This window comes from Colletotrichum jinshuiense, chromosome 7, assembly GCF_051148585.1.
Source record: "Colletotrichum jinshuiense chromosome 7, complete sequence".
In the NCBI taxonomy this organism is placed as follows: domain Eukaryota; kingdom Fungi; phylum Ascomycota; class Sordariomycetes; order Glomerellales; family Glomerellaceae; genus Colletotrichum; species Colletotrichum jinshuiense.
The window spans coordinates 2,712,273-2,733,539 of record NC_139314.1 but is presented as its reverse complement, the minus strand read 5'-3'; the positions used below and the strand labels follow the sequence as shown (position 1 = coordinate 2,733,539).

General features: G+C 56.8%; 6 protein-coding genes across 6 annotated transcripts; 2 read left to right on the top strand and 4 right to left on the bottom strand.

Moving 5' to 3' along the window:
• Nucleotides 1-90: 90 nt before the first annotated feature.
• On the top strand, nt 91-1,449 carry EsH8_VII_000719 (tryptophan synthase beta subunit-like PLP-dependent enzyme; the record flags this gene model as incomplete). Its single annotated transcript, XM_083270852.1, has 1 exon — nt 91-1,449. One exon carries the CDS (start codon nt 91-93, stop codon nt 1,447-1,449), a length of 1,359 nt encoding a protein of 452 aa, XP_083128409.1.
• A 399-nt stretch (nt 1,450-1,848) lies between these two features.
• Nucleotides 1,849-2,974, bottom strand: EsH8_VII_000718 (transcription elongation factor DST1; the record flags this gene model as incomplete). Its single annotated transcript, XM_083270851.1, has 3 exons — nt 1,849-1,857; nt 1,913-2,665; nt 2,828-2,974. The coding sequence occupies 3 exons, from the start codon at nt 2,972-2,974 to the stop codon at nt 1,849-1,851; spliced, it is 909 nt and encodes a 302-aa protein (XP_083128408.1).
• An 851-nt stretch (nt 2,975-3,825) lies between these two features.
• Nucleotides 3,826-5,598, top strand: EsH8_VII_000717 (uncharacterized protein; the record flags this gene model as incomplete). Its single annotated transcript, XM_083270850.1, has 1 exon — nt 3,826-5,598. One exon carries the CDS (start codon nt 3,826-3,828, stop codon nt 5,596-5,598), a length of 1,773 nt encoding a protein of 590 aa, XP_083128407.1.
• Nucleotides 5,599-6,362: 764 nt separating this feature from the next.
• Nucleotides 6,363-9,613, bottom strand: EsH8_VII_000716 (E3 ubiquitin-protein ligase RNF103; the record flags this gene model as incomplete). The annotated part of the gene is made up of 5 exons (XM_083270849.1): nt 6,363-6,403; nt 6,459-8,139; nt 8,199-8,277; nt 8,547-8,560; nt 9,455-9,613. 5 exons carry the CDS (start codon nt 9,611-9,613, stop codon nt 6,363-6,365), a joined length of 1,974 nt encoding a protein of 657 aa, XP_083128406.1.
• Nucleotides 9,614-13,226: 3,613 nt separating this feature from the next.
• EsH8_VII_000715 (uncharacterized protein) lies at nt 13,227-14,349 on the bottom strand (the record flags this gene model as incomplete). The annotated part of the gene is made up of 2 exons (XM_083270848.1): nt 13,227-13,478; nt 13,897-14,349. The coding sequence occupies 2 exons, from the start codon at nt 14,347-14,349 to the stop codon at nt 13,227-13,229; spliced, it is 705 nt and encodes a 234-aa protein (XP_083128405.1).
• A 1,385-nt stretch (nt 14,350-15,734) lies between these two features.
• On the bottom strand, nt 15,735-18,692 carry EsH8_VII_000714 (heterokaryon incompatibility protein Het-C-domain-containing protein; the record flags this gene model as incomplete). The annotated part of the gene is made up of 5 exons (XM_083270847.1): nt 15,735-17,033; nt 17,087-17,631; nt 17,684-17,863; nt 17,947-18,504; nt 18,569-18,692. The coding sequence occupies 5 exons, from the start codon at nt 18,690-18,692 to the stop codon at nt 15,735-15,737; spliced, it is 2,706 nt and encodes a 901-aa protein (XP_083128404.1).
• Between the last annotated feature and the right edge of the window lie 2,575 nt (nt 18,693-21,267).

Genomic DNA, 21,267 nt, shown 5'->3' with positions numbered 1-21,267 from the left:
CAGCTCTGAGACCGCAACATCTCGGGAGACGAACGAAAGAGGCCGCGGAGAGCACGTGGACGATGGAGCACGGCAAATGACACAGACAAGATGTCCCTAAGCAATCACCCCAAGGCCTACGGCTCCGCCGCTCTGGCTCTAGCCTTCGCGGCCGGCATACTCGTCACTTTAGGCTTCAAAGACTTTTACCCGGACCTCGAGCGCCGCTACCAGCGCCGTCGCACTCGCACTCGCCGAACGACCGGAGCCTCTTCCACTGATCCCTCCCGGCGCGAAAGTCTCTTCTGGGGCCCGCCCGTGCAGCTCGAGGACCATGAGACTGCATCGGAGGCCGAAGCTGGCCAGGGAGGCGCCTGGAACCCACCCCTGATCGCCGACGGCGTCGCTGGCGCCATCGGCAATACACCGCTCATCAAGATCCGCTCGTTGAGCGAGGCCACTGGCTGTACCATCCTCGCCAAGGCCGAGTTCCTCAACGCCGCCGGCAACACTCCCAAAGATCGCGTCGCCCTGTCCATGATTGAGGCGGCTGAGGCAGCAGGCCAGCTCGTCCCCGGGCGCGGGGATACCATTTATGAGGGCACCGTCGGTAGCACGGGCATCTCGCTCGCGACGCTGGCGCGTGCGAGGGGTTACCGCGCGCACATCTGCATGCCCAACGACATGGCTATGGAGAAGGTTGATTTGCTCCGCCACCTGGGCGCGACGGTCGAGCGCGTGAATCCTGCGCCCATTGCGTCGCCAGAGCACTTTGTTAACCTTGCAAGGAGGCGCGCGGCGGAGCATGCCTCCAAGGCCGGTGACGGCAGTGTGGGCTACTTCGCGGACCAATTTGAGAACCCGGCCAACTTTGCTGCGCACCTGAATACGACGGGTCCGGAGATTGTCTACCAGACCGGCGGCAGGTTGGATGTCTTTGTGGCCGGCGCGGGGACGGGCGGGACCATTGCGGGTGTCGCCAAGTATCTTAAGGAGGAGGCCAACGTGCCGGGGTTGCAGGTCGTGCTGGCGGATCCCCAAGGCAGCGGGTTGTACAACAAGATTCGGCACGGTGTCATGTACTCCAACACTGAAAAGGAAGGGACGCGGCGACGGCAGCAAGTTGACACGATAGTGGAGGGGATCGGCATCAACCGAGTCACGGAGAATTTTGAGGCTGGCAGAGAACTGATCGACGATGCAATCAAGGTTACGGACGAGCAGGCGTGCCGCATGGCGCGATGGCTGGTGGAGAATGACGGCATCTTCGCAGGTAGCAGCAGTGCCGTCAACTGTGTCGCAGCAGTCATTGCGGCTACAAGACTGCCCGAGGGCAGCCAAGTCGTTACTATCCTTTGTGACTCAGGCACCAGGCATTTGAGCAAATTCTGGAAGCACGTGGCGGCGATTGGGTTGGAAGAGGGTGATCACTCGACTGACTTGTTCTCGGCGCTCAAGATTAGCCCATGAAAGAAATAAAATGCCATTCACGGCAATCAAACGATATGAATAACCAATGCCAACTAGGCATGTTGCACGTCTTGATTGTTCCTTGCCTCAACCTGTTGTAGGCAGCTACCCTCTGGCCATGGATCTATCGAACCCCCTCTAGAGTGCAGTTCCTTTCCCTAATGAAATCCACTATTGAGAAGCGGCGAACATGTATGCCCGAGCTTATTTGTGTTCGGGGCAATCGAACTGGTTAAAGAGTAAAATGGAGGTCCTTTCCTCATCCCCAACTCCGTACCAACCAAACCCGCATTTCCGAGTGCCAAATGCAAGACCATCCCGTGCCTCAAGAACGGGTATAAGCGAAAACACACGCCATCAGTCGAAAAAATTATGAACCTCCCCTCGCTGATTGCAAGTTTAAGAGAACTGGAATCATGTTAGTCCAACGGGGAGGGGGAAATAGAAATGGGGGCGAACTGACCTTCCAGCGGTTGCCACAGACAGTACACTCGCAAAATGTCGTCATCGGTTCATCAGCACTGCGCGTCTGCGCCTGGCTGTAGCTGACCTTCTTCTGACCGCACTTGCCGCACTTGAGAGCGTCGCTGATACTCTTCTCGGCCATGGGAACCTGGGCCTTCTTCATGTTCTCCAGCTGCAGGGCATCCTCCTTCTTGCGCTGCTCGTCCGACTTGAGTTCCTCATGGGTCATGACAACGAACCGCTCGGGGGAGATTTTGCCCTCCATGACATTAACACCGAGCTGACGGTTGCTCTTCACCTTTAGGTTGCTGAACAAAGAGCGCAGCTTCTCGCGGTACTCCTTGGTTACGCCCTTGTAGTGAGCATACGCCGCGGCTTCAACAGCAACGGCCTTGGCGAGGACGTCAGTGACAGAAGCGGTGGATCGGTACGCGAGTCCGTTGTAGATCAGCTCGATGCATGAGTTGCGAGTATCGTCGCTGGTGCGCTTGGTATCACAGCCGTCGGACTTGGCACGGCGCGTTTCGGTGTTTCCCTTGAACGGCTGGCTCATTCCGGACGACGAAGAGGGCTTCGGTGCGGCAGCTTGGGTTGGCGAAGGGGCAGCGGGGGACGACTGCTTCTTCAGCTTTCCCTGCTTCTCGGCCTCGACAAGCTTCTTCCACTTGTGGACGAGCTCAGTGGCGGCGCGGGCAATTTCCTTGTTCGAGTTCGCTCGGAGCTTGCCAACGAATACACCAGCTCGGGTAGACTGGATGAGAGTAAACGGGTCAGCTGCATCTCGGAAGGGATTGCGATATATAGCTAAGCTTGAATTGAAGGCAAAGAGAGGAGGGTAAAAAATAAAATAAAATAAAAAGTAAAACAATGTATGCGACAGGGTGGACAAAATTGCAAGTTTAATCCCACATACCCGAAGCATCTCCTCGGTTGGAGCAGCTTCCTTCTTGAGGCGCTCCAAGAGGGCGAGAGCAGTCGCAGGAGGCTCATTGGCCTGGACGATCTTGTTGAGCTGCTTGATGCTCGACTCGAGCTCACGCTGATCCATACCAGTCGACATCGTGGGCAGTTATGCGCGGGTGAAGAGTGGTGAGTTATTTTCAGCGCGCGCGACGACGCAGTTGCAAGGTTACAAAAGTGAGGTGGTGGAACGGGCGTTGGGAAGACGAGGCTAGGTAAGGTCCTTCTTCAAGATGGTGGAATCGCGCCGGAGCCAAGTGGGGCGAAGTCTCAATGGTCGTGTGCAACGTTCCCCGGATTCGGTTTTATGTTTCACCGAAAGACCGCTATGAGAACCGGGAGCTGCGTGGGGTGCGGTGACATTTGTTATCGTCCAGTCCATGTGACTGACCAGGGAAGGGAAGCTTATCATTATCGAGTCACGTTGCCACATGGCCCCTGCAGCTGCCAATTCAGCGGATTTGGCGGAGAGGCTACCCACTAGAAGCTGCCCCCCGCGACAGCTGTACATGCAAGGGGCGCACACTGGAGCCTATGACGCCAGAGGGAACGTCTGTTGTGAATGTCTGTGAACTTCCTCAATACATCTTAATGAGCTTGATCATCCTTTGTCTCTGCCTATTTTTACCAAGAACCGTTGTACCGGGTTCTGTCGTTAGCTCCCTTCTCGTGACTCACTAGCAAACATCCGGAATCTTCAATATAGTTTCTCAGCAGCTATATATACCGAGGCCGGCCGCATATCGCGACCCTTGTACTTACTCTCGCCACTGGACGCGGTCAACGCGTTTCTAGAGCGGTTGTACTCCCGCGCTCACATTAATAAGGGGCCCGACTTGCCCATGGACGATACGTCCATCGTAAAGCCAGCGTATACATACCTTTCCTTGGGCTGGGTCCTCGGTGGCGGTCTGCTGGGTCAGTAAGGTTTCACCAACACAGTGAGATACGATGCCTTCGCGACGCCAACAAGATCTGCCTGTTGAGAGCTCCTGGCGTCTAGTCGAGGGCGGCGAAAATGATAGCTTCGACACCTCTATCCTACCTGATCTCGAGGAGGAGGATGACGGCTTTTTCTCTACCGACCCGTCGCAGATCCCCTCGCAGTCGTTTAGTATTGGCGGTTCCCAAGAATCCCATCATAGCGTTCAAGACTTCATGAACAAGGCAGACGATGAGCGCGTCATCCTCCGCTCGCCTTTCCAGCCTACTGTTCGCCAAGACCACAACCGCTCTCCGGATCCGGAGTTCGTCATGCCCTCTATGCGCTTTGGTTCTGCATCTGGCAGCAGTACAAGCCCCCGACAGAGCAGCAGCCGGTCGTCACGAACTATTCGCCCAGGTGACGATCCGTTCCAGCAACAGGATGTTCGCCGCCGCGCGATGCGGCAAGCAAGTAGCGGAAGCCCTATCAAAGTGCGGCACGGTGATCCGAGGAGGGGGAGGGGCTATTACGATGACTCGGGTGTTGAGCGCAAAACAGTCGCCGAGCGACTGTCAGAGTCTCTTCCAAGCGCGGCATTCAACATCTTGGCCTGGGTGTTCAATGTCATTGGCATGGCCCTTGGTTACGTCCAAAAGCCACTGGCGTTCTGTTTGGCTGTTTGGCTCTTCTTCGGCGCCTCCATCATGCTTCAGAACATGGTGACCAAGTCGATATCAACTTCTCTCTCGCCACTCTGCCGTATCCCAGGAGCCGCGTACCTGGACCTCCCCTTCTGCCCCTCGCCCGGTTCGCCAACCAGCGGCAGTCAAAAAAGCGACTCCGCTGACGTCGAGTTCGATGATCTTATGAGCGTCCAGTCGCAGTTTGAGCAGGTCCTCGAACGTAGCGCTGACGGCGTGTCGCTGCCCATGGAAATGAAACGATCTGAGTCTTCCATACGCGACTTGCGTACCATGGTCCGTTACTCTGAGTTACCGCAGCGGGACGAACTCGTGTATGAGTTCAACGAGTACATCGATACCGCGCGCTTGACGGCTGCCGATCTGCAGAAATTCAACGTCCACGTCGGCTCCGCTGTTGACTCCGTAATATCTATCAACCGTTGGACATCCCGCTATCTGGACACTCTCTCCGCATCGGAGACTACCGACGTCGCCCTTCTCTCTCAGTGGACAAACTGGCTCTTCTATCCATTCACCCCCACAGTCACGCCCTTCTCAGAGCGCACCCTACTCGATAAGTACATCGAACACACAGCGCTTGTCTCGGACCGCATCGCAACGCTTATCGTCGAGGCACAGGGGGTGTTGCTTCTCCTTTCGAAAGCCGAGGAGCACCTGAATCAGATCTACGATCTCGTCACCCGCTCTTCGAACTCGGTCAAGTCCCGCCGCGACGAGGTTCTCTGGACGCTGTGGACACTTGTCGGTGCGAATAACAAACGCCTGCACAACCTCAACGCCCAGCTGTCCCTGCTCCGCCAGGTGGACCGCCAGCGTACTACGGCCGTGGCGCAGGTCTCGGCGCTCATTGTTGATCTCGAGAAGATCCAGGCCGGCCTGGGCGACCTCCGGGACCGGGTCGCGGCCCCCGAACTGGTCCGTGACTCCGCCGTGGCGATACCACTGACTGTGCATATTGAGACCATCGATCGCGGAGTAGAGAGGCTTGAAGATGCGCGGCAGCGGATCCGTGCCGCCGAAAACGACCGTATTCGCGAAGCACTGGCCAGGGGCGGCGCCAAAGAGGACGACAAGCTCATCGAGGGTCGACTATGAGAATTTAGAGTTATTGTGGTGGCGGGGCAATAGATGGGAGTGTCAAGACAAAGAGCAGGCGAAAGAAAGTTGAAATTACAGTTTGCAATGCCGAAGGACATTTTGTTGAGACGAGCAGGCGTTCGGCTTGGCGAAACATATTGGATAAGTGCCTGCATACTGCGAGAATTCGGATGAACTAGCAACCATAAAGATACCATGCTGAATGCTTGACACGTTTTAGAACACTTCGCATCACGACTAGGATCTGTAGCACGGACGAGTGTTATTCGCCAGCTTCATTCAGAATACGGCTCACTTGTAGAAGCCCGGCAAGGGCCTGGAGCTGTCTGTATTCCATTTCCCACCGTTCACCTGGCACGGGCCAGAGAATAAGTCCATCACTAAAGACTAACTTTTAATATCACGCGTAGCATCATGCCCACCGCCGTTGATGCATGTCCTTCCCAATAGGGTATATCCAGTCCAAGTGATAGGGTCCCTGACGGGACCCTGTGAAGAAAATATCCGTGCCAAAATATGACCGTCCGCGGACAGTTCCGAGCCCACCGAGTCTAATCATCGTGAATGAGGCGATTATGTCCCCATACCACCCCCGTCGATGGTAAATCAGGGGGCTTGCCATTGAAGAATATCATATCCATCGTATTGCCTTCAAAAAGAAAAAGAATTGTGCCCATGTGGCAGCCCATCTGCCTTGACCCATAAACGCCTTTGCACCATGCGACATGAAAATCGAGAATATACTTCAAGAGAAACCTGGGTTATGAGAAACCAGGAAAGACCTTGACAACATAACGCTTCCCTGCGATGGCAGTCAGTATAAAAACATCGAAGCCCTTCCTTCAGGACACACATACATGCTGGCGAGCGCCCATCTGGGTCGTCAAAAGGTGTACCTGCAAGCGCTCTCATACGCGCTCGTGCCAGTGCCGAGGGGCTCTTGCGCCCTTCTGGCCGTGGTGAAGTCTGCTGGGAGTCCAGGTCGGGAACATTAAGTCGTAGACCGCCAGGTTTCCGGCGCTTGTTCCGCTGAGAGTGCTGAGCCACGGCGGCTGGTCGGGACGGCTGCGGCTGTGGTGGTGATGGTCCTTGGGCTTCGGGCTGACTCAAAGGTTGGTCAGAGTCTTCTTGCTCCTCCTGGGTTGGCTCAAGTGGCCGCTGCACAGTCGATGGCAGTGCAGCCTCAATATCGACCGATGCGGGGGGCCGAGTGTTTGCTGACTCTTGGGCTGCTTTCGGAGACTTGGACGGCGTTACGGGCGTCATCGGCGTTTCTGTCGAGAGCGGTGCCGCTTTGTCCGTGCCGAATAGCCGCTTGCCCCAACCTTTGCTCTTCACCTCCCCCTCCTCGTCATCTGAGTCGTCCAGCACCACCCTTTCTCTCAAACGTCGAATAGCCCGCTCGCGCCGGACCATGCCATTGGTAATCTTTGGACAGTAGTTGTGTGGTAGCATGTTTCTCTTGCATATGGGGCATAGCGAGCTATTCAGACTCAAGAATTCATCGATACATTCAGGGTGAAAAATGTGACCACAAGGCAGCTCTCGAATGATGGAATCACGATCCACGTAATTCTCCAAGCAGATGTGACACTGTGGTTGATAGTTCGTTGCGGTGGTGCTCGTTGAGCTGTGTAGGCTGGATCTCCGAGCTCTCGATTTGGGTACGGCGGATTCGGACGAGGTTCGTTGGCTCCGCGGTGACCTGAGAGACTTCGGCGGCCGCGTGGTAGAAGGTGTGCTAATGATTTCCGGCTGGAAGCTGTACGTAAATAGCGGGAATCCTTTGACGTGGTCGACTGGTACGGTAACGCGTTTGATGCCCATGGCCTCCAAGTCGACCTCTCCACTCAGTACTCTCCTACGTAATGATATTCTTCGTCGTCGCTGTACTAGATGCATTGTGAGCGAGAGACAAGCGATGATGAACAGTACAACGCCGACGACAGTGAGAATCCAGGTCCACATGGCAGGGACACTGTCACGGTCCTTGATTGTCAACTCGGTCCATATACGAACAAAGTCGTTGTCATGGGGATCGTATACTTGTTGGATCTGGTCCCCGTAGGGTATTTGTGATATGTTCCCAGAGTAGAGGCTGAGTTGCCGCATCATCTTATTGCCTTCGGCGCCGGGGATGGCGAAGATGGGGAAACGGTTCTGAGAGCGCCAAGCATCGCCATCTTCGAGATCCCATATCGGCGAGTCGGCGCCTTGGGGTTCCCTTGTCGAATTGTTGGGCCGATAGAAGACGAAAGCGCGAATGGGGTCGAGACGAGCGGATGCGAGGTAGGCCTTGGTGCAGCTGGCGTTGAACCATGGCGCAAGGGCAATTAGGTTGTAGTTGGTAGGAGGAAGGGTAGCCTGCGTGGTGGCATTTCGGGGGATGATGTCGTACTGCTGTTCGTAGCAAGGATTGGTGGCGCTGAGGTCGGGAACATAGAGCAGACCTCGAATAATACCATCCTGGGTTTCGGAATTTGTGGTGCTCAGTGTGGTGAGATTTGCTGATATGGTGTCCTGGTAGGCCAGCGTGCTCTGTGCACTGAGGTTAGGCAACGACCTTGGACCAAGCCGGCGACGGTAACAAGACTAACCGAGAGGGAAGTGATGTTTTTAATTAGGGTCGAGGGGATGGTATTGGCACCAGACCAGACGGGATTACTGAACAGCAGACTGCATAATGTTAGTCAATACCGAAGGTGCGAGACTTGAAGTAGGGAAATGTGGGTGATGGTGGTGAGACAGACGCGCCGAAGTCTGCCCACAAAGGCGCTGTGATGTATCGCAACACCTGAAGGGGGCAGGCCTGTCATGGGAATGGTGTGACGATTGGGGACGGGAGGATCAACACCAAAGAAAAGGGAAGCGTGCGCATCAACGACGACAACGAGACGGACAGCGACGGCTGCGGCGACAAGCAAAGAGATATTGGTGAGACATACACGACATTTCGAATCTGTTCGAGAGCTGTGAGACGTTAGTGATGGGTGCCAAGACTGGGGCATTTTGGCACTTCTTGGCCGCGAAAAGGGAGAGCTCGCCAGGCGGCGGGCTAGCTGCGTTGGAGAAGCCGGGGCGACGAGGACTCGGATGCGTGCATTTGGTAAGTAGACTGAGAGTGCATCTTGTAACTTACACATGCTTCTCTCACATGTTCAACGAATAGGTTGAGGGCATTGAGACCGTCAACCTCTGATGGAAGGTTCCTTGATAGCTGGCGCTCCGGGAGGCAGATAGATGTATGAAGGCAAGGCAAGTTCAAGGAGCGGGCGAGGCGGATACGCCCGGGAGATTGGAGTTGGGAGGGACTTGGAGCGAGACGGATACAGGCCAAGCAAGCTCGGTCTGCGGCGGAGGAGCGGACTTTGCGAGATCGAACTGGCCGCCTTGACTTTGAGAACTCAAAGACGGACGGGTTAGGTTGCGGTCCAGGTCGAGGCGGGTGGAATTGGGAAAGAAATCAAGACGAGCTGAAAGAGAATCGATCAAGGCCAGCGAGCTGGGGCGGGCGCGATTTTCAATGCCAAGCGGGGTTCAAGTCAGGTCGATTCCCAGTGCGCTCGCTGCAGGTGCGCTTTGCACAGTGACCGGGCAAGCAGGTAGCAAAGCAGGTAGGTGGTGGGTGGTGGGATGGCGGGTGACTTTGGACCGGCGGATGAGGTGGTCTGCAGCTGGGCAGGCTGGGGGGCAAGGCAGGTAGGTAACCGAAGGCAAAGAATGGGGAAAAAGCACAGGTGAAAAGCGTGGGAGAGAGGCCTGCGTAGGGGAGGAGGTCCAAGTAATATCAGCAGTCTGCAGGGTCGGGCGCTACCTATGGATGGAAGCGTACCGCGAGGTACCTGCCTCCTACCTCCCTTCCTTGCCTTTCCGAGCATTTCATGTAGGGGCGAGAGCAGGTGCACAGCCCACACAGCCTCCCTGCCCTGTCCTCGTCCTCGTCCTCCTCGTTGCCGTCGCCGCAGTCCCCGTCCCTGTCGGTCCAGTCAGAGAGCGGGTGCCCAATGTCCATCCGGTCTCTGGCCAGTGTGATCAGCGACCGTTGCTCCGTCGTGGCCGCCGGCTGTTTATACCTCGACTGCTGCTATCAATCTCTCGTCGTCGTCTACCTCTTGCCCGACCATTGTGGAATTGGCCACTCTTTTGGAAGCCATAAATAGCCTGGGGTAGCCCCATGGTTTAGACTGACAGATGTGCGCGGTGTGGATACGGCGCACCCCAAGAGTCCAGATGGTCCAGAGAGCAGAGGTGAGGTGAGAGAGGGCGACTCGGAGAGAACGAGGGGTCCCAGCGAGGATGTGAAGATGCGCCAACGTCGCGGTGTGGTAGGCGGCGGAGATGGTGGAGTGGGGTCGGATGGAGATGTCCAGAGTTCCCCGGTAGCCATTGAGAAGCCGACACCCGTTGGGTGGTCGCCGTCGACAGGATGGATGGGGGGAAGCGTGCGCTACACCATGTAGTGTAGAGCATGTACCAGAAGTAGCCGGCAGGTACTTTTCGGGCTTTGGGACAGTGGAGTAGCAGCGTTCCTGGACTTGCTCACCTCAGCCTGCTGCCCCACTGAAAGAGATACCTACCCGCCCGCGTATTGGTGCCGGACAAGCGCAAAGATGGAGTCATCCCAGCGCAGTTGGGGCCGACCAACCGAGGGGGGACATTGGATGCCAAAACAGAAACCAACACCACCAAAGCGGCGCTGTTCCCCCCCAAAAGGCAGAGGCCCCTCTCTGGTATGTGGTAGTATACCTAGTGCCAGATAGAACCTGCACCTGCTTGCACGACCGCCACGACCGCCGCGTCCTCCACCACCCATCACTACCGCTGCCACCGTTCTCGTCCGCACAAACAGCGACGCCATTGCCGTTCTTGCCGGTCTTGTTTGTCACAGCATGCACAATCCCTTAAACAGGCAAACAATCTCATTCCATCTCCCTGCATCACCTGCGTAGACACGCAGTCAGTTACCCCTGGTAGATGCTCGCCCGACAGCCGTCGAATCGTGTGTCATCGTTGCTAAGCTTTTGTTGCCTCGAAAGCTTGTCTGATCTGTTCAAGTCCCTCGTTCCCCGTTCCCCGTGCCCCGTGCCCCGTGCCGGGTCCCGTCCTCGTCAGATCGGCTCAAGTCTCTACGGGACACAATCGTTACTCCTCTGAACCATGCTCCGTTTGATGCTGAAAAGAAAAGACCCCCCACCGAAAAGCACTCTTATCAGGTCAGTGCTGCGAATTTTGGCGCCGAAGGGGACAAAATGGGATCCCGATTTCCCAATGCACGACGCCGCCTTCGGGTCCAGACACCAAATCCTCCAATGCAGACAGGCCAACTACGCGTTGTTGGGTCAAGCGTCTGCAATGTCGAGCAAGGCCCGATCTATCAGCACGCCAGGCCCAGCGAGGAATACGCGTGTGCCCTAGTCTCCATTTGCACCCTCTCGACAGATTCGAGGTTTCTTCGTCCCTGCGCCCATTCCACGGCAACTTGTGCCGACTGTTCCAGACTTCACTTGCATCGACCGATGTGCTTGACAGTTCGACCATGTCTGATGGTCGTTCTCGGCATTCACTCGCTTGGGTTTCCCAACCATATGGCAACCCCTCGCGTGTTGCTCCATGCAAATAAACTCTCGCCATGCATCCCCTCCGTTCACCCAGCGAGCACATGCCCCCATTTTGCTTCAGACTGCACTCTCCCATTCTATTGCCACACATTCTCGCATTGGCAGTCTTGGGACAAGTCACAAGGCAGTTGGACTGTGTTGGTCCTGGAAACAGGATGGCATCATATCATGTGCGCAAACTTCGGCTTGCGGCGCTACAAAGACGCTGCCCATGCAAAACAACGACCGCGGATGCAAGACGTTCAACCGCACCAGGCCGCCTAATCGCCTGGACGCCCACCACCCCCAGACCGCCCTTGACGCTCAGTTATCCGAAGCGCATGTTGCGTGGCCTGCATCCCACGCCCCAGTTGGGCCAGTCCATTTCCGGTACCAGTGCCAATACGGATACTGGTGCCAAAATCAGCGCCAGGAATCAGTCCTACGATGGATGTCCCGCTGCAAGGCAACCCGCGGGAAAAGCTTCTAGGCTCGATCATTCGACCGCCATCTGGGCTTGGCGCACCTATCTCAGATCTCATCATGTCCAAGATTTTTTCCGATGTCATTATGGCTCTGGATCGGTCACCGTCAGCCGTAACCCCCAAGTCTTTTGAGCCCTGGCTGGGCGACTTTAGTCACTGCGATGCCACTATGCAAGCATTCTCCGGCTGCTGGAACTCAGGCACTCGAAGGGGAAAGGTACATGGGAGTACCGACGCCAGGTACCCCCTCGCAAACACAGTGCCCGAGCAGACGTCATTGAAACAACGCCTACCACCTCCCGCCAGCCAGATCCACCGGGGAGACATGGGGCCTGATTTCCAGCGCCTGAGACTGGAAACATGCCGTTCTATCCTTGCTGACAGAACGGCGCATGCTTTGGCGAAACTGATTTGGTCTCGTGTGGATTTCTGCCTGCCTCAAGCATCCGGATAATGTGTTTTCACACAATCGTTATGACATTTGGGGGTCTTGCTTCTTCTTCAAGTTGGCCGAAGATGCCGGACTACCGCAGTATTTATCTTTTGCACCGCGCTCGGCATCTTAACGCCGCGGGCTGGCGCCGTCCCCTTGTCTCAACCGGCAAAAAAAGCCGATCATCCCTACGTCATGTGCATACCTGACGTTTGATTCGCTGCAGCGTCTTGGTCGACTGCTGTGACGCAGATACGCCGCCCGACAAGTATGAGAAGGGTGGGAAAAAGGAATGTCCAAACGACTTGTGACTCGATCGTACCCCGACCGCGCGTCTGTCTGCCTGGTCGTCGACAAGCTTCCAGTGCAAACCGGGTTTGGTTTGCTCTTGGGGCTGTGTCTAATAACCACTTCTTGGGTGCAGTATCGCTCTCAGGTGAATATCTTGGCTCTGTCTTGGCCGGTTGGTGTTCTTGCTGGGAATCGCGGTGCCTGTGGGTGGGCCTCAAAACGTCAAGATTGCCCGTTATTAGCCCAGCCCACCAACCACGGATCACACCTATCTTTGTCAACAAGGCTCATATCGGTAGGCATCAAAACAGCTAGTGCATCTCTCGCTCTGGGTCGCCAAGATGTTTTTCGGCTACCATTGCTTGCCTTGTTCAGAAATTGCAGCGTTGGATGAAGAAGATATCCATACACGTCTTCACTCACGTGGATTGCCACGAACGCTATTTCATTAAACCTTGGGGGAGAACCGGGCCAAGATTCTGGGCGCTGACATTGTGGGCAGTGCTCTAAAAAGTTCGAGCCCCTCATCATAACCAAGACACAGTGCACTAAACTACTTGCCGAATGGTTTTTTTTTTCTTTTTCTTTTTTTCATTCGCGCGCGGCCGACGGCCTAGCCTGCTCAGGTCTTTTCTGGATCCACCAGGCTTACGAGGCCGAGGACTACGGACGTAGAACCACTATGCCTACTCTCCTTTGTTCCCGATCCAAAGAGTAACCCCTTCGACTCGGCCACGACCCGGCAGTTCTGTAGTCGGCCGCCCAGAACAAAGGCATGCCGGCTATACGAGGGCGGGGCGGGGGGCGGCAAGGTTGGATCTAGCTCTGCCGCCTGCACCCGCTTTTGGTGGTGATTTCCGTCGGGCACGTCACCTGCCGGAAAGTCACGCTCGGGTTGTCGGCGCCCTTGAACCAGTCGAACCGCCAGTAGCACCCGGCCTTGAGCTTCTCCGGGAACCCGTCGCACTCGGAACGGGAGCTGATGCCGCCGTACCGCTGGCCCCACCCGTTGGCCGGCGCCCCGTACTGCTCCGTGCAGGCGTTGAACTGGCCCACGCCACCGCCGGGGATCTGTTTTGGGGGTCCTGGTTAGCGTTCCTTTTTCTCTCCCGTAACTCCTTTTTGGTGGTATGTTTCTTCCTCGCTGGGCCTTATCTCGGGGTTGTTCCCCTTTCTCATCTGAAGTTCTTGGAAGTATTGCTGCCAAGCCTAGTAGGGTCAAATATCCGATGTGCGGGTGAGCCCCTCTAGGAGGGGGGAGGGTGTTAGGGGTGTGAGCAATATCGGCTCCGGGCATCAACCTCCTCCGCCCCACGCGCCGCTGAACCCCGAACCGAAATGCGAGGCAGGGAAGAGGAAGAGGGAAGAAGGAGAGGAGAAAGACGAGAGGAAACCCAGAGTCCTTCCCCATTAGTCCCCTCAAAGAAAGGGGGAGGGAGTAGGGGGGGGAAGAAAAGAGGAAGAAAAAAAAAGCCATTCCAAAACTCACAGCAATATCGAAGTGATTCTGCCCCAAGTCGCCCCCTGTGTTCGTGGCCTGCACCACCATCTTCTTCCCGGCCACGGGCCCGCTCGTGAAGGTGAGCTCGTAGCACGCGCAGCACCACTGCGCCTCGGTCCCGCCGGCGATGCGCACCGCCGCCCACCCGTACGCCAGCGCGTCGCTGACGGCCCAGGGCGAGTGGCCGCTGCACATGTAGGCGGACCCGCCGGGGTCGCACCCGGACCGGGTGGCGCCGCCGTCGGCGAGCGGGTTGTCGCCGCGGTCGCAGGTGCCCACCGGGCCCGCGGCGAGCTGCGCCTTGCCGGGCCAGGCGCACGAGGGCTTGCAGCAGTCCCAGTAGCGTGTCGTCGACCCGCTGCCGGAGGACTGGGCCGCGGCCCCCGGGAGGGGGAGGAGGAGGGCCGGGGAGAGGGCGAGGAGGGCGGCTTTTGTTTGCATCTCGGGCTGGTCTGTTCTGTTGTCGTCTCGTTTCGTCTTGTCTTGTTCTGTCTCGGGGCAGGAGCAGGAGCAGGAGCAGGAGCGGAAGGGGAGCCGTGATGCGCGAGCTGCCCTCCAGACGTCGACCTCTCACGGGATGTACGCGGCGCTTTATATCCTACTCGGACCCGCCGAGTACTACATCTCTTTCTCTGCATACAGCTAGACTTTCCCTCTGGTTAATGAAAAGAGAGTGAGGGAGGCAATATATCAAAACTCTAAATGACGGCCCACCCTAGACATTTCTCCGTCAATATCTCATAACCACTTCTGTACGATCTCTTTCCCTCTCTCTCTCTCTCTGGGTGCGTCTCGTCCACGCTCACTCCGTTGCCTCCTTTACCCCTCGGGGACCCGGAGGGCCAGGCTAGGAATGGGTAGTCATCCGACCAGCCGGCGATATTAACCGTACCGAAGAAAACAACGCTCCAGGCCCCTCTTCGGCAACGAGCTGAAAGACGGGGAGGAAGGGGGGGGGGATAAATCCTCTCACAGTACGGTGTATGTCGTCCCCGGAACGCGGCACACACGTCGCCCCTCTCCCATCAGCTTTTCAACAATAAGAAAAAAATGAGAACATCACGACTACTAATCCTAATCATAATGATGAAGCCTTGGTAACAACCGGGCGTGGGCGTGTGGGAGCCGAGCAGACAAACGGCCACCAATTCTGCAACTCACCAAAAAGAAAAAAAGAAAAGAAAAAAAAAAAAAACCTCCAGCTATACAACTCACGAGAACCCCCTCTCGTCTCACGAGAACGGCAGTCTCGTCAGGAACAGCCTCCCCCCCCCCCCCCCCCCCCTCCTCTGGTCCCCGTCGCGGGAGACACGGCCCCGGGCACGCGGCCACTCGCCCCGAACTAATCCCCCCCGGCAGATTTTCCTACCATGCCGTCGAGGTCAAAGTGGGATTCGGAGCTGTCGAAACGTGCCTCTTTGCGGCAAAAGATCAGCCGGCTCCCCGGTCCCGTGCCTGATCCGGGCATATTGACAACATGTCACCCGGCTAAGAACAGAACCCGGAAGAGTGTAAAACAAAAGTACGACCGCCAAATCGTGCCGGAACACACATTGGCCAACCGTGATTTACAGCGTTGCAAATGCCGAAGACACAATTCATTTGCCATATACAACCTCGTATGCTGCTTACTGCAGTTGCCCAAAACTGACGCTCATTCGATAAAAAGATTATTGAAAAAAGGACTTTTCGTTATTGCTCTTCGTTAACCTATATCCGTAGCTACCCCCAGCTACCTTTGCCATACTCCGGTCCTCATCATCTAGCAAACGACAGCCACCAGCGGCCTTACATGAAACAAGGGCCCAAAGTTACCCGCGACGTTACTACCATCTGCGGTTGTTGTTGTTGTCGCCGAAGCTCTCCGCGACCTTGCCAATGAAGTCACCGAAGCCGCCACCACCACCGCCCTCACGACGCTCATCGTCGTCGTCGTCGTTACGGCGGTGGCCACCGTGGTGGCCCTCTCCCCGGCCCTCTCCACGGCGTCCGTAGTCTCCCTCGTCATCACGTCGACCGCCGTAGCTCTCTTCCTGACGGCCACCGCCAAAGCCGCCACCGAAGCCTCCCTCCTCCTGACGGCGTCCACCACCGAAACTTTCCTCCTCACGACGGCGTCCACCACCGTAGCCGCCTTCGTCACCTCGACCGCCTCCGTAGCTGCTCTCTTCATTACGGCGACCACCGTAGCCACCCTCGTTGTCATCGCGTCTGCTACCACCGTAGCCACCCTCGTTGTCATTGCGTCTGCCGCCGCCATAGCCGGACTCGGTGTTGCCCTCGTACCGGTGGCTCTCAGTGCGCTGTTCGTAGCCACCGCCGTAGGAGGGGCGAGTCTCCGTGGTCTGTTGGTACTCGTAGCCAGCCGCCTGGCGCCCGCCTTGGCTGTCCTCCTGCTCGTACCTACGGTACTCGGAGCGACCTCCACCACTAGGGTACTGGGTCTCGCTGTACTCAGCCTGACCATACTTGTTTCCGTGGTGACCGTACTCGGTCGTGGTCTGGGTGTAAGAGCCGTCATCATCACGGCGGCTGCTATGCTGAGTCTCCCTCTCGTCCTTCTTGAAGACACCGCCAAGAATGGATCCGATGAGGCCGCCAGCACCGCCCTTCTCCTCCTCTTCCTCCTCCTGGTGCTTGTACTTGGGAACCTTGACACCAGTCTGCTGCTCCACAAGGCCAGCGATCGCCCCGGAGGCACCCTCGAGAATGGCACCGGCAGCCTTGTCAGCAACCTTGTCTTCCCAGGTCGTGGGCTCGCCGAACTGCTTGCGCATGTGGAGCTTTCCGCTGCAACCGTGGCCGTGGCCGGTGTCGTGAACACCTTCCTTGTGGTTCTCTCCGCGCTCAACGCCCTCGCGGCTGAGCTTGCGGCGGTAATCATCCTTCTGACGGCTGTCCATGGCGTTCCACCACTCCTCGACGAACTGGAAAATCTTTTGACGTCCCTCGCGGGCACCGTCTTCTCCCATATCACGCTGAGCGGGGTGGTGCAACACGCCATAGATGATGCGGTTCAAAGTGCGGGTGACATCGACATTCTCATCGTCAATGGCCTCCATGAGCTGGGGCACGACCCAGTGGAGTGTCTTGGCAGCACAGCGGCCGGCAACCTCGTTCAGGATCTATCGCATGGTTAGGTTCTCCCTAGGCATCATCGGAAACGTGTGGCACTTACGTTGGTGAAGTGGTCCTTGGACAGCATGGAGTGAGTGGGGTCACTGCTGCGGTCATCCTCAAAGACAACGTGCTGCTCCTTCTCACTGCTCTCAATGATTTCGGCAGAACCGGTACGCAGCTCGTTGCGGATCTGGCTGATGACGGGGAGGATGAAAGGAGCAATGAGAGAGAAGACAAACTTGGACAGCTGCTCCTCGAGCTGCGCCAAAATCTTGGGCAGCACGGGGATCTTCTCAATGGCCTCGGTGATTCCCTGCAAAATCTCGTCGTGGAACTCGATGGCTGGCATGATCTGCCTGAAAACGTCCTGGATGTACCGAGTGTACTCCTCAGGCTCTCTGGGAGAGACCTGCATGTTCTGGAGCTGCGACGAGGTCGCGTTGCTCTGGAGCTCGTCCACCCGGTTGCTCTGGTGCTTTCCGCCAAAGATGCCATCGGGAATCATGTCCAGCAGGTTTCGCAGGATGCTGGTATCATTGTTCTTGCTCTCCTGAAGGGTACCCTCGAGCTCCTCGATCTCGTTCTGGGTCAACTTGTCCGAAACTGTCACTCTTGTCAGCCATGATGCCGTGTCAAGTGGTTGCGCGTTACACACCTTCACCGGTGACGGAGTGGAGGAAATCAACTCCACCGAACGTTCCAGTGACAATCGGGTAGACCTCGTCTCTGGCTCCGTTGAGGCTGATCCGAGTGTCACGGCCGACGTGTGGGAAAATATCACGCTCACCCATCTCGATGAGGGCGAGCTCGGTGTAGTTGCTGTGGGCGAAGTAGTCTGTATACCATATTGTCAGCGACTTGCCAGGGCCATAGTACCGGGAGTAATGGAGAGCTCCCGTCTTGATTCTGCCGACGTACCTTCCAAGCAGTGCAGACCAGTGCCCATGAGACGCATCGCCTCGTAGAGGTCGGCATTGTTCTTGTTGCGGGAGTATCCTCGGGCGAGCTCAATGCAGCGAGCGAACAGGTTGCGGACGTGGGCGGCAGAAGTCATGATGCCGGCTTGCTCGTTCGCAATGTAGTTCTTCATGCCGGTCTCGCGGTCGATGCCAAGCTCGACGTTCTCGTCGACAGGGCCTCTCAAGCGACGGTCGTAGTTGCGAGCATCTTCGTTGTCGGCGTAGTTCTTGGGGTTGTCGATGTGATCTTCGGGGCGGTAGCAGCCCAGCCTGTCGGCCGTGACCTCGAATTCCTTGGATCCATAACCAAAGGTCAGGAAACCCAGGACACAGAGAAGCAGGCGGATAGCCTCGGCAGAGACGGTCTTGACGGTGCCGACATCGATGGCCTGGGAGTAATCTCTGAGCCAGTTACCGAAGTAGACACGGGAGACCATCATCTTGCTGAACTTCTTGCCGTTCATGGCGCGAGCCATTGCGAGGGTAAGGAGAGCATCCTCGATGTCGCCATGGCGCCCTACATGACCAACACGTTAGCTCGCTCGGTTCTTCCATCAGGTCTCGGGTGGGAACAAGCTCACAGTTCTGGCCCTCAATCTTGGAGATGCTGGCAATGTTGCCGGCTCCGAAGGCATAGGTTGGCTGGGCAAGGCAGACCAACACCAGCAGGCCGACCAGCAGCGGGTAGGACCTGGCGTCGAGCATGATGACTTATAACTCGTATCCTCTCTCTCTGTATTTGATATTTCAAGTGTGTTGGTTTGTCGTGGTACTGTAGAGACAGCTTAGTAGTGACTAGGTGAGGGCGATGTGGGGTTTTGCGTGAGAGCAAAACAGAGCGTCGATGATGGGAGGGAGGGAAGGTCATGAAATAAGGAGGAGGGAATGACACAAACAAGCAAGGGGCAGTAAAGAAAAGGAGGGGCATTAATCAGGGCTGGAGGCGGTGGAGGGGCAACGCAACAGCATACTGCGTTCTTCCAAGCTTGGAAGGCATGGAGGGGGGAGGGGGTGGACTGGGAAGTTGGAGCTATCAGAAGCCAGAAACTCGAGCGGCTTGGGTGAACAGGAGGGTCAATAATCAAGCAAAGCGTCGCCTGTGGACGCCGTGTCCAATCTCGGCCAGCCCAGCCCAATCCGCAACGCGATGCTTCTGGTGCTATGTATCCCTCCCATCCCATCCACCTTCCCCCTCCCACCTCGTCCCTCCACACACGGTTCTGAGGTGTTCTGTGGTCCAAGCCCCAGGTGCCATGGCATCATACTACTGCGCAATAGCTGCCGCCAAGGCGTTCCCCCCACCAATGTCAGTGGCCAACGATGGAGGGGTCTGTGGATGCCGATTGGGAGCTTGAATTGAGACAGGGGGGTGTGGTTGCTGGTAGCGCCGCAGTGCTAGGGGATCGGTACCTGGGAATCAGAGAAATGAGCGGGACACACGCACTAGCACAAAGTATCGGTGACGGACGGGAGATGCAGGTCGGATGGGGCAGGGGTCTGCATCAAGCTCAACGCAACTGTGGATTCGGTAGGTGATCGTCGGCCCTCGGGATGCTGCTGCTTGCTAACTGTCCGGCGGGCGCGCCAGACCTTGGCCAGCTGAAAATGAAAAGCCTGTATGGGGATCGGTGCGGTGCGGTGCGGTGCAGTGCCTTCCCTGGGGTCGCTTATCCGATGTTCTCTGCCGGGGCTGATTTGATAAGGTGTGGGAAAGGCCTCCAGACGGGTGAATAGGCGATGACGCAGTTCTCGCCGGCAAATGCTTGCTCTCTGCCCAGTGGTGATTCTCTGAGCACCGGTAGGAGGCGCGCTGGCAGGCAGGCGGGTGCGGACACATTAGGTATCCGCACGCTGGGTGAAGTGGGAATGCACAACTGCGGGCACGTAGTGCAGCGTACGGAGTAGATGTGCGTCCACTTTCCCGACCTTAACTAACGAGAGGGGTCCATCTCATGAATTTTTAAATTTTTCTTTACAACATTGCATTGCGGATGTGGATACGCGGCGAAGTCCAGCCTCGGACGGGCAGTTGAAAGCTAGCGCGCTGGCCATCCTTCAGAAAGCTGAGGTGAACTCCATGAACCGAGAAATAGGCCACTCACTGGAAATGGGAAGCTTCGCCTTCCCATCGGATAGTCACGTACCCTGCCGCTGGGGTGGAGGGGTCGCGGGGCCGATCCGCTGCCAATGGGCTGCCTCCAGTGAGCTGAGGCCCCCGTCAGTTTTCGATGGGGGTCTCGTTTCAAAGCTCGATGAGACGGTTGGCGGTCAGGCAAGCTTCCGGGGGGGCCTCATCTTGTGTCACGGGAGTGGGCGGGGGACCACCTGGGAGGAGAGGGGTGAGGGGCAAGCTGTGGGACGGGGGACAGCTTCCATTGGAGACAGCTCCAGTGTCAGAGGGCGTCCATCTCACAGGTCCCAGCAATGGCGCGTATCAAGCGTAGTACATAGCCGTCACCGTCATCGACGCTGCGACGACAACAACAACCACCATAATAATGTAGAATGTGAGATTGGCGAAGCGCCGCCAATCCTTGATTGTGTTGTTGTTCGTGTCACGACATGCACCGGTGCAGAAGCTATGTGCACCGGCTCTAATTATGATTGAACAAAACAGCAGCAGCGTGCTTGGGTCGCTTGTCACACAGCTAGCTCCCCGTCGTGGGTGAGGGGTCTTGCGAGAACGAGAGCGCCATGCTGGGAACACCTGCACACGGGGCCAATTGATATCGACGATTCCGAGTTGCATTCTGTCCCTGCTCAGGCGACCAGTCCCGTATGTGTGCTCATTGAACCAAACACCTACCTCCCCCAAGAGATAGAGGGAGAGAGATAGAGAGACAGTGAGACACGCCGTTGCAGATAAGCGTTGTGGCTACAAAGTCGCGTCGCAATGTTATGATTAAGCGAGAAACGCGTTAGCGGCAGCCAACGCTCAGGACGGGATACAGAGTACACCACATGGATCAGCTGCAACACACCGGGCACACCGGGCACACCGGTCTAAATTGATCTCTTCACAGCGTTGTTACTACAAGGCCCATTTCGGCCATTCTATTGTCCTTGGGAAACCGTCGTGCGGCCCGCTTCTACCTTCGTCTTCGGAGCTACAAGACTACGATTACGCAAGTAGGCACTCCAAGGCCGGCCAGTATAGGCTCAGGCCTGTCTGGAATACATCGTCCGAAAAGAATGAAAGATTGAGAGCAGTCTACTTTCGAAATGGTCTTCGACCATGTGGTGCTCCCTTCCCCAGGGACCGACTGCCAGTCGCGGTGAA